The sequence below is a fragment of the Canis lupus genome, chromosome 7, assembly GCF_011100685.1.
Source record: "Canis lupus familiaris isolate Mischka breed German Shepherd chromosome 7, alternate assembly UU_Cfam_GSD_1.0, whole genome shotgun sequence".
NCBI classification, from domain to species: Eukaryota; Metazoa; Chordata; class Mammalia; order Carnivora; family Canidae; genus Canis; species Canis lupus.
The window spans coordinates 27,726,007-27,738,526 of NC_049228.1; the positions used below are offsets into that span (position 1 = coordinate 27,726,007).

Consider the following 12,520-nt stretch of genomic DNA (forward strand, 5'->3'; position numbering starts at 1 on the left):
ATTTTGAGCTGGTGCTTGAAAGATGGGAAAGAACTGACTGGGTAATGATGAAAGCACTGTGTTTCAGGCATAGGAAGAGCATGAGTGAAAGCCCTAATGCAGGGGTCATAAAGTATTGAGAAGGCCAGTGGTTATGGAGAGCAGGGAGTGAGGGGTGAGTGCTTTAGGAACGTGGCCAATGATGCAAAGCTACATCCTACATAGCATTAAAGGTCACGTTAACTATTCCCATGGAGAAGCCAAAAGATAGTGGGAATAACATAGACATATGACGACGAGAAACATGCTATTTATAACTACAACTTGCCCTCAAGAAAGTAGGATCTTTTTAAGATATTCCTTTATGTCTTCAGAACATATGGAAGATCAGGGTATCCAGGTTGGAGTTGGAAACTATAGAGAGTCAATTCACAAAACAAAGTGAAAAGAGCTCATAGTTCCTGGGGAATCAGGAGACTCTAGAGGGTAGAAGAGATGGGAGGGAGAAAGTGGAAAGAGAACCAGGAGGCTGCACAGTAGATTGAGATTGAGGATGGGGGTGACCTGACAGACTTTAAAGAATTTGTCTAATATATAAATATCACAGGATAGCATATCTTTTACAGAAACTTCAAACCTCAAATTTTGTATAAATTTCATTATACTCATTGCTCTGTTTGTTTTTTGGAGTGGGGAGGGTTATATTTTGTTTTGTTTTGTTTGTAGAAATCCAGGGATCTTAGTTTTCTATTTCTGCTCTGTCAGATTTAGCACAAACTTAGTGGCTTAAAACAATATCAACTTATTATCTTACAGTTTTGGGACTCACATGTTCAAAATGGGTTACATAGGGCCAAAATCAAGGTGTTGGTTGGATTGTTCTCCCTCTGGAGGCTCTAGAAGGAAATCCATTTCCCTTGCCTTTTTCAGCTTCTAGAGTTGCATTCTTTGTTTCCTGTTCCCTACTTCTATCTTCAAAGCGTGTTGAATCTCCAAAAATCTCTTTCCTCTCTGACCTCCTACCTTCCCTTATAAAGTCCTTTATATATATATATATATATATATATATATATATATATATATATATAAGCCTCCTGGGTAATCCAGTATAATCTCTCCATCTCAGGATCCTTTAATTAATCATGTTTTTATAAAGTTCCTTTTGCCATGTCAGGTAACATACTCATTGATTCTGGGGATCAGGAATTGGAAACTTTAGGAAGGTTACTAGTAAGCCTATAACACTTAGGCATTCTGATAGTTCAGAAGATGAGCAAGGAAATTTGCCCTGATTTTGAAAAATGAGATCTGGAATATCTGAGTACTTTGAGGTAATATGGATTAAAGGGTAAATTAAAATTATCCATTCTTTCATTATTTTTTAATATTAAATAACACTCATTAATATCTGAACATTTTTATTGAAGCACAAGGATATGTCCTGTTAGCATTTCATTCATTTGGCATGTATTCATTAAGCATCCATTAGGTGTCAGGCACTGAGGTTCCAGAGTACATAACCAATGCTGTGTAAAAAGCAACACTTGCCTTTAAGAACCTTCAATTTTGGGCAACCTGGGTGGCTCAGTGGTTTAGCACCGCCTTCAGCCCTGGTTGTGGTCCTGGAGACCTGGGATCGAATCCCATGTCAGGCTCCCTGCATGGAGCCTGCTTCTCCCTCTGCCTCTCTCTCTCTCTCTCTCTCTCTCTCTCTCTCTCTCATGAATAAATAAATGAAATTTTAAAAAGTACCTTCAATTTTGTGGAGCAGGAAAAGAAAAAATTAGTAATTTCACTATAGGCTGGTAAATACAATGAAAGCTACACAGAACATTAAGGCAAAAAATAGGAGCAACACTCACCTACTTGATCAAAGGGGTCTGGAAAATGCATCTCAGATACATGAGCCAAGGATCAACTAGAGAGGCAGAATCAGGGATTTGACTGCAAGCAATTGCAGCCTAAGTAGTATTTGCAAGGCTGTTGTCTTCACATTGGTGCTGGAGCTTGAAGTCTGTAGGGCATGCAGTTGGTAAAGGAAGGGGAATGCAAAGTGGGGATAGGAGAGGACAGGATAGAGCCCACAATCTTGGAACTGTGTTAATCTCCTATGGCCTTTACCATTGATGGTGTTGATGATGTGCGTTTCTCATAGGAGAAGCTGGTATCCTTTGTCAACAGAACTAAAACTACTGGCTCAGAAGTCAGAGAAGCTAAAGGAGGACCCCAGGGCAGATGCAGTGGTTGCTGCCCTACACCAGCGAGGTGGGCCCACAGAGAAGTGAAAACACACATGCAATGCAAGTTGACGCATTAAAAATACAAAACACTTGAATCATTGGGGGCTTTCATCTAACTACAAGTAATTTCCTGTGACTGGAGGAGTTGATGTTAGAGAGGGAGAGCAGGCTGAGAGGAGATTATGATGAGAGGAGTGAAAGATGAGCCTAAGCCACAGGTCAAGCAAGATCACTGAGGACTTTCTGATGGGTCAGGACAGTGTTAGACTAGATCCTGAGGGCAATGGGTCACCACTATGACAAGTTACCCAATTTTTATTTCAAAAAGTTTAAAGTGATTAGCATGGGATCATCTTCCCTTCAGGCCTCAGGACTCCCTGTTTTTGCCTTGCCTACCTGCGTCCATGACAAAGTCTCCAGTTTCCCCTCAACACTTTTCTTGCCTCAGTGACTCCACCTGGAATACATTTCCCTCCTCCTTCCATTCAAGTTCTATTTCTTCCTTTGTGAATACTACTCTAGGCAGTATTTGTCCCAGCAGGAGGGAAATAGCCACAGTGTGTATCACTAGACTGTGGCCTGATAACAGGAACCTTGTTTATATTATCCAAATGTCCCCACTGCCTAGCATAGTACCAGTGTTCAATAGATGCTTACTGATTGGATCTAAATCCAAGCGCTTCTCATCAAACACTTTGCTTATATACTTTTCAATTTTATTAGTGGGTTTGATGAAGTAAGTCCTTCTGATCACTGTCAAATATAGAAAGACAATGGATTTCTATATTTGAATAGAGAATTAAGTGACAGGAAAGGCTTTTAGCACCCTTCAGAAAAGCATGTGCATATAGACTCAAGTTATCAAGAGGGAAAGGAAAATCATTTCTCTTCTGAAATATGCTTCAAGTCAGAGAATAACTTCTCATTCTTTACCAAATAAGTCATAATTCACATCTGGAAGGAGTTCCTTGTCATTCTTGGTTTCCTTAATCTTCAGAGACTGTCTGCCAGGTTGTCAGGCCAGTTATAAAGAGGCTTCAATTTTTTTAAGTATATAAGGCTAAATAGTCTTCGGAAGATTTGTTTAAAATTTGAGGAGGTCAATTTAAGGGACATTTCCTTAAAGTCTCTGTAGGTAATTTCTGCCAACTCCCTGATCACAGGGTCTTCATCTCGAAGCACTGGGTCAATAGCTGTAAGAGCAGAAAGGTCTTTAGTTCAAGACATCTCTCTCCTGGTCTAGAAGCACTACAACCTTTCAGAGCACTACAACCTTTCAGAGTCTCTCCTTCTCTTCTCTTGACCCCCCAATTTTCATTATTTTGACTAGAAGCATCCAGGAAGTTTTATCCACTATCCCCACCAGACCTCGATAAAACAAAAACAAAAGCAAAAACAAAACAAAACAGGAATACTCACAAAATATTTAACAAATGCCTATCATGCGCTGAGTAAATATATATAATATATATATTATATCATATATATATATTCATGAAGAGGTTCAATAGTGCTTATAATAATGAAAAAAAGTTGGAATCAGTCTCAATGTTCAGCAACAGGGAACCATGTAAGAATTAGGCATATCATAAAATGAAATAGCACACATGTTAACATGAACCCATGTCTCTTGGCATGAACATATATGAAGAAGTGAAAGAGTTATACAACACTTATGATAGTTAAAAAATAAACATCTAATAGCTTTTATTCTTTAAATATATCTGAGATAATAGATATACCAAAATGCTAATATCATTCTATCCAGTTATGGGGCTTGTGGGAGTTATTTTCTTCTTAACAAAAAGAAATAGAGAGAGGAAATCAGGACAGATGTGGTAAAGAGAGAGGAAAAGGAGAAGGAAGTGAAGGAGGAGAGAAAGAAGAAAAAGATTCTGAGGAACATGGAGGCAGAATTTCCGTGCTTAGAGTTTGCAGGCAGTCAATAAGTATGTATCAAATAAACGAGTGAATGGGTTAGTTAGCAAGTGGAAAAGAAAAGAGAATAATGATGTGTCAGTGTAGGTTCATCAGTTGTAACAAACATGCCATGGTGGGGAGGTGTGTATGTGGGGGCAGAAGGCATCTGGGAAATCTGTGTACCTTCCTCTCAGTTTTGCTCTAAATCTAAACCTTCTCGAAAAAATAAAGTCTATGACACACACACAAAAAGGAAGGAAGGAAGGCTGCTACCATTTTCTACCTCTGATCCTGGGGAGGATATAGAGGCTTAGAGAGAGATGCCAAAGATTCAGACATTTTGAGAGCAAACATTTTCCTTCTTTCATTCCCTCTGGCGCAAGTGTGCATTGCTGTCCTCTAAAATTCTCTGAGGGAAGGGACTTTGCTTTATTTGCTGCTATATGCTCCACAGCTGGAATAGTGCCTGTCACATAGTAAATGCCAGAAAAATATTTGTTGGATAGGTGAATGAGTGAATAAATCTTCAACTCTGTAGTTTTTAAAGGTTCTAGGATAATAGTTAGGTCTCAAATAATGAGAGGGATAGTTAGATTTAAGTGCACACATACACAGAAAGGAAGGGAAGAAAAGGAACGGGAAAGGAACCAGGGAGGGAAAAGAAGAAAAGATGCCCTCTAACCGTAGTCCTTCCATTGATTCACCCTTACTCTCCTCTTCCCATCCCTCATACCATTACAGAACATATATGTGAACTGAATCACAAATAGTGAATTCACTTAGATTTATATATACAGATTTCACCATAACTTCAACACTTACCATCAAGCATGACTTCAATTTCTTCTCTGAGCAGTAAATGGCTGCCTAATTTTGTCAAGTACCCTGTGCACAAAGTAAAAATAAAGTTACCCCAAAATACATTATGAAAATGCATCCTCTATCTGGCTTCCTTTATAGCTTTCTCCAAAGCAAAGCATCTCTAGATTATCCTTAATACATCTTTCAGTGCTATCAAATAATTATTATTTAATGAAACTCTTTATTGGGATATATTTATGTGTATAAATGTGCACAAATCATAATTAGTCTATTCTCTTGCCTGTTTTTATATTGAGTTGTCTTTTATTTATACATCTGTAGGCATTTTTATTCAGGATACTAATCATACTAATCTTTTTAAAATGTTACATGACATAAATATCTCCTTCTACTTTGGGGCTAAACTTTTCCATTTGTATTTTTCCTAATATATTATATACATTATAGTATTATATATATATAACAGAAGCTCTAATTTTAATGCAGTCCATTCACCATCTCTTTATTTAGGGTTAGAGAATTTTGGAGTCTGGATAGGAAATCTTTGCTGTTTCAAGGTCATATTGATGTCCTACCTATATTTTCCTCTAGAAGCTTTATTGTTTTACCTTTTACTCATTGGGATTGTAGACTTAATTGTAATTATGCTGCATAAAGTAGGAGTCAATATTTTTCATATACCTGTGTAATTAACCCAGTACCATTAAAAGAAAATCTGTCCTTTCCCTACTGCTGTGCAGAGTCACTTATAAGTTGTGTTGGGGTCAGTGTTCTGGCTTCATTCTATCATCTTTGTCAATTTGATGAATGGAAACATTTCATCATTTCAATGTGCATCACTTTTTTGGATGAAGTTATGAAAATTTCACGTTTCTGAGCCAAATAATTTTATCATGTTCAGTGTCCATATTTCTAATGAGTTGTCTTTTCTTATGATTGTAAGGAAGAACCACCCTTCATTTGTGGTGTCATAAGTATTTCATCTCAGTTTGGTTTTTCACTCTGTTTATAGTGGTTTTTCCCCGTAGAAATGTTTACTTTTTTCATAGATGGTCAATCTTTTCTTCTGGTTCCTAGATTTGACTTTTTACCTTGGAAAGATCTACCCACTACATTATTTTTTTAAAAAGATTTTATTTGTTTATTCATGAGGGACACAGAGAGAGGCGGAGACATAGGCAGAGGGAGAAACAGGCTCTCTGTGAGTAGCCTGATATGGGACTCAATCCCAGGACCCTGGGATCACAACCTAAGCCAAAGGCAGATGCTCAACCACTGGGCCACCCAGGTGCCCCTCACTGCATGATTATAAAGCAAATTCTCCCACACTATTCTAATTTTGCTTGTCATTATTATGGTTTTATTTTCAACATTTGAGCCTTTGACTATCTCGAATTTATTTAAAGTAAGAAGTAAGATAGGCATAAAATAAATTTTTAAAATTCCAGATGGTTCACCAGGTGTCCCTAAGCTGTATAAGGAATATTCTATATTTTCATCGTTGAAGCCAATGATTCATTTTAAAGTATTGCATGTTTTTATGGTTATTTCTGGATGGTATTTTGTTCTATTTGTTTTTCTATTCATTCCCTGTGATTTTAAGCACCGTAGCTATATTAATAACTGATACAGCTAGTCCTCTCTGTCTCTGTCTCTTTTTTTTGTCAGAATTTACCAGATATTCTTGTGTGTTAAATTCTACATTAATTTTAGAATCAATATGTCACTTTTGAGAAAAGAAAGCCCTACTGATATTTATTTATTTATTTATTTATTTATTTATTTATTTATTTATGATTTTATTTATTTGAGAGAGAGAGAGGGAGGAAGAGGGAGAGAACACAGAGGGAGAAGGAGAAGCAGACTCCTCGCTGTGCAGGGATTTCTCCTGGCAGGGCTCAATCCCAGGACCCTGAGATCAAGACCTGAGCTGAAGGCAGATGCTTAACCAACTGAGCCACCCAGGCACCCGCTATTGATATTTTAATTGGCATTTCATTCTGTGCATAGATTCCATGTACATTTTAAATTTTGATTCTTTCTTTCCCCCAAATATTTACACCTTTCTATTTATTCAATCTTATTCATGTCTTTCAGTAGTATTTGCAAGTTTTTATTTCATAGAAATATTGTGTATATTTTAGTTTCTTTCTGAATCTCCCTTCCTTCCTTCAGTCTGTCCATATTTCTTCCTTCCTTGCTCATCTCCCTACCTACCCCTGGGACTCTTTCTTTCTTGCTTTCTTTCCTTTCACCCGTCTTCCCTTCCTTTCTTCTTCTTTCCTCTCTCCCCTTTTCTTTCTACTTAGGATTTTGTAGACACAAGTCTACTGTATTTTAGGGTTGAATACTGAAGATTTACTAATGACAGATTTACTATTTTGTGATTTATAGATGACTTTTTTGTCTTCCCAAAATGCTCAAGAATTCATTAACTGTGAAGTTCCATAACTTTATTAGGAAATGTCTTAAAGTTGTATTCTGTATAAAATGTGTCTTGAAAAATTATTTACCACTTCAGTGTATTTAATCAAGTCTTTTTTTATTTCTTAAATTATATTTGAATCCTTTTTCTGTTCTAATAATTTTTCTTCTTCCAGGATATCATTTATGCGCATTTGCATTTCTTTTTGTTTTAAAGATTTTATTTATTTATTCATGAGAGACACAGAGAGAGAGATAGAGGCAGAGACCTAGACAGAGGGAGAAGCAGGCTCCATGCAAGAATCCCAATGTGGGACTCAATCCAGGGACTCCAGGATCATGCCCCGGGCTGAAGGCAGATGCTCAGCTGCTGAGCCACCCAGGCATCCCTATGCATTTCTTTTTAATTTAAATTCAAGTTAGCATATAATGTAGTATTTCAGAAGTAGAATTTAATGATTCATCACTTATATATAAACACCCTGTGCTCATTACAAGTGCCCTCTTTAATGCCCATCACCCAGTTACCCCTTGCTCCCACCCATCTCCTCTCCAGCAACCCTCAGTTTGTTTCCTATATTTAAGAATCTCTTATGATTTGTCTTCCTCTCTGTTTTTATCTATTTTATTTTTCCTTCCCTTGCCTTATGTTCATCTGTTTTGTTTCTTAAATTCCATGAGTGGAACTTCATTTTTAATACAAAAATCATAATCATATGATATTTGCCTTTATCTGACTTACTTTGCTTAGCATAATACACTCTAGTTCCATCCACATTGTTGTAAATAGCAAGATTTCATTCTTTTTGATCACTAAGTAATATTCCATTGCATATATAAAAATATTTTATTATATATTTTACATATATATTATATATACTTTATTTTATATATTTTATACATACTTTATTTTATATATATATATATACACACACACACACACACACACACACACATATATAAAATCTTTATCCATTCATCAATTAATGGACATTTGGGCTCTTTCTGTAATTTGACTATTGTTGATAGCGCTGCTATAAACATTGGGATGCATGTGCCCTTTGAATCACCATTTTTGTATCCTTTGGATAAATACCTCATAGTGCAATTGCTGTGTCATAGGGTAGTTTGGTTTTTAACTTTTTGAGTAACCTCCATATTGTTTTTCAGAGTAGCTGCATCATTTTGCATTCCCACCAACAGTACAAAAGAGTTCCCTTTATTCCACATCCTATTGTTTCCTGAGTTGTTAGTTTTAGCCATTCTGACAGGTGTGAGGTGGTATCTCATTGTGGTTTTTATTTGTATTTCCCTCATGATGACTGATGTCTTTTATTTATCTTCCATATCTTTTACTGTCCCTTAATTTTTCAAACTGTTTTTTGCTGGTTTTCATTCCCTTTGCTAGCATTTCTCAGCCCTGTACCCCTTGTCTTTTACTAGGTTATCAACAATATATATTTTCTCTTTTGCTGGTCATAGTGTACTTTTTAACAACACTTACATATTTTTTCTTATGCTTCCCCTCATACTCGGGAAGCTTATTTTTCCTGAGCTACCATTATCTCATCATATATTTGTGTGTGTTTGTAACTATATCTTAGATCTTTATATAAAAAAAATGTTTGGATTCATGGAAATATACATTAGGATTTTTATCTGATCTGCAGAAACATTTTCTAAACTTTCCTTTTTCTTTTTTCCTCCACTTCCCCCCTGAAAATATCTCTGTAGAAAGAAAATGCCTTTTTTTTTCTTTATGACAAAGAGAGAGAGAGAGAGAGAGAGAGAGAGAGAAAGGCAGAGTCACAAGCAGAGGGAGAAGCAGGCTCCATGCAGGGAGCCTGACAAGGGACTCGATCCCAGGTCTCCAGGATCACACCCCGGGCCGAAGGTGGTGCCAAACCACTGGGCCACCAGGGTTGCCCAGATAATGCTTTTTTAAATTACTTATTTTTGGGTTTTGCAATATTATAGACAGAGGAGTGTTTGTGGAAAGTTCAGGGTAGGATCCAGGAGATCAGGAACTCTTTCTGGTTTGAAATAAAGCTCTTATGACACAGGGTTTTCTGTATGTTGTGTTCCCTTACTTCTCTAAGATCAACATAGATGAGGAGCTGTAGTGATGATCATAGTTTAGTTTGTCTTCTACCTAGACTGACAGACTCCTCTCTATAATACAACATGACTGTATTTCCTCAGTTCTTGGTGGCCCTGCCACTCCATAATGCCAAATAGGGTCAAGGAAAGGGTCATTATCAAATTGGGAATCACTTCCTGTCATTCCAAATAAAGGTTTATTAATTTTGATCTTTATGGTGAGAATCTAATGGGAAAAAACGTTCTGGTCAGGTTTGCTCAAGATCAAAAACTTTAGTTGTCTTCTGTTGGAATAATCCTGCATTTCCCTTCCCCACAACATTTAAAAAAACTGTTGGATTTGTTAGCATTTCCTCATGTGTTGTAGTTTGTGGTTACAGACGTTCATATTTTATTAAAGATGGTATTTGTATTTTTCATATTCTTATTTTTGGGGTAGTGATTTTTAAGCAGTGAAGGGAGATAATTAGTAATAGCTTGCCACTATCTTAAAATTTGAGATTCATCCTGTTGGATACACTTTGTATAATAATTTTATCACACAGCAATACTCACTGCATTATAAAATAGAACTTTGTTCTAATCATATGCATTAACTTCTATTCATAGATATCATCATGGTAGGTGCTGTCCATCATAAAGAAAATTTATATTTTTTAAGAAAGACTTTCAGCTGCTACCCCATTCTGTACCTTTTAAGGAAATTAGACAATGAGGATTGAATTTTCCTTACCTATTAAAATAACTGATGCTCTTCTCAGGTATATTCGGGAGCTTCTCAGGAATCCCAAGGTATCAGATATCAAATTTGTAATGTAGCTTTCATGAGAAATAAGCTGAGAATAAAATGAGAGAAAATACAAATAAAATGAGGGAAAATGAGGGAATTATTGGAAAACGCACATTTGCTCCCTCTGGAGAAGCTTCCAGAAAAAAGAGCTTGGTTGCTTATACCAAATCAGGACCAATTTAAAACTAGGGGATAGAAATCTCTTTACTTTTTTGTTTGTTGATGTTATTCAGTTGATTATATGATTCCCAAGCCCAACTTTGTGTTTCCAACCTTTATTAAGCATTCCTCCATTCCCACTTGTCTATCACTGCAGTTCGTACTAGTTTTCAGAAATGGTGGCAAAGTAATCCCAGTTTTGCTTTTGGTGATCTGAAATGCTGTTCCTACCTTTATAAGCATCCATACATCAAAGCAGGTGAGTTGTAGAAAGAAAATTAGAAATGATCAATGTCAGAGAAGAGGAAGTAGAAAATTTAATTTTTTTCTGGTCTTAAGCCCTAACTGTAATTACTCACATGTTATCTTCACAGTCCTTCTCTGGGATCCACTCTTGTCCCTGCCAAACCTTTCATCCCTTGGGATCTCCTTTAGAACTATTTCTGTAACTCTTATGGTAGTAAGCACTGCGGGGTTACTTACGAGATTGTTACAGATGTTGAGCACCACCAGCTCAAAATTGTGATGTTTGTCCTTGAGCAAATACGATGTTGACCAATTTAATTCTGAGGCACAGATTTTCAATGTGTATTTACATGCCTGTGAAGTAGAAAAAGATAACTGAGGATCTGTCCATCTGATGTTACATAAAACACTGCAATTTTCTGCAGAACTAAGACAAACAAGATTGCAGGACTCACTTTAGCTACTCTTATCTCTGTGTCCTCCAAAAACAGGATCAGAGGCACCAAGCCTCCAGTAACCATATCATTCAGTATCCATGGGTACTGACTCATATCCTTGAGTAATTCACCAAAGTGGTAAATGGCCATACTCCGAATGCCTCCATTACTCTAGAATATGCACACAGAAAAAGGCTTCATTGGAAGATATCATGAGAGGTTTTTTCTTTATGCAGTGGGAAATCTGTATCTCATTTTTGTGTATATGTTTAAATATATTTACATGTATATATATATATTCCATGTAGATATATGTACATACATATATATAATTATTATTATCATCTATTTTTATAAAAGATTCACCTTGGTCTAAGCAGTCAGCTCCTTATTAAAAAAATAAAGATGTGCTTACCAAAATTCAGAATGTGTTATAAAAATTCCCCGTGAACAGTGTTTCTTAAATTTAAGAAGGCAGTATTTAATAATGTCCTAAAAATATAAAATGGGATAATCCATATATCTTGGAAGTAATTTCTATAAAGGTACTTAAAGTATGGTAATATGGTGTATTCGAATACTGGAGGTCTTTGCAGACTGCCATTGAATAGCAATGGGAGCTCTTTACATACTGGCGTAGAACTAGGTTTCTAAGAGCTTGCTTATGTCAGATAGGAAAGTTATGGGATTATAAAGAGCTAGAAGAGAAAAACTGGAAGTTAGAGATTAATTTTTAAAAATATAATACCACTTTTTAGTTTTTAGGAAATGTTCATGGGTTCATTAAATTTTTTCCCTTTTTGTTCTCAGGAATATATCAGATATATTCCCAACAAAATACAAATGGCTATATATGTCCCTTCCCAGGGGACATAAGAAAGTATATCAAAGCGGATCAAAGTGAAAACCTAAAGCAGTCATCATCAAATCACGTCCTAGGCACTGGAAAGCTGATGTAAATGAGCAAAGCTGGCATTTAAACAAAGCATGGAAATGAGGGAGGCTAAGACAAAGGAAAGCTCTGACCTCTCTCAGAGAAGGCACCCAGTTCCTGCAGATTGTTGCCAAGTAGGTTTGTGGGCTCCAATATTCTCAAACCTTCTGGAATTTCATTTACAATTCAGATTTCTGTGAGAAATCTTTCAGTTTAAAAATATTGGACTTATATTATTTGAGAGTCAAACTTATGACACCTGCAAGATGCATTCATCTGTGAGCTGTTTGTATCATTGGGCTACAGTAAGATATGCTAACCATCGAAAGCCTATCTGGACTAGTGGAAAGAGCTTTAAAGTGCCCCACACCTGCTGAAATCCCAGTTTCATCCCTCAAAGATTGAGTTATGCTTGAGCAAGTTATTATTTTTCTTAATTTTTTCTCATTTGCAATTTTATTGTTTAAGA

The 12,520-nt window shown here is 36.3% G+C and overlaps 1 protein-coding gene across 7 annotated transcripts in view; it reads right to left on the bottom strand.

Moving 5' to 3' along the window:
* Positions 1 to 2,293: 2,293 nt before the first annotated feature.
* Positions 2,294 to 12,520, bottom strand: part of MROH9 (maestro heat like repeat family member 9) — a 99,330-nt gene continuing 89,103 nt past the window's right edge. For 2 of the 7 annotated variants that reach the window (XM_038542567.1, XM_038542565.1), the window contains exons 17-21: positions 11,136 to 11,288; positions 10,918 to 11,034; positions 10,219 to 10,321; positions 4,962 to 5,024; positions 2,628 to 3,412 (exon numbers count right to left, since the gene is read on the bottom strand). In XM_038542567.1, the coding sequence (XP_038398495.1) occupies positions 3,213 to 3,412; positions 4,962 to 5,024; positions 10,219 to 10,321; positions 10,918 to 11,034; positions 11,136 to 11,288 (636 nt within the window). In that variant the 3' untranslated portion in view covers positions 2,628 to 3,212. Of the gene's footprint in view, positions 3,413 to 4,961; positions 5,025 to 10,218; positions 10,322 to 10,917; positions 11,035 to 11,135; positions 11,289 to 12,520 lie in introns of all 7 variants that reach the window. The other 5 variants (XM_038542562.1, XM_038542564.1, XM_038542563.1 and 2 more) reach the window with 4 other exon arrangements.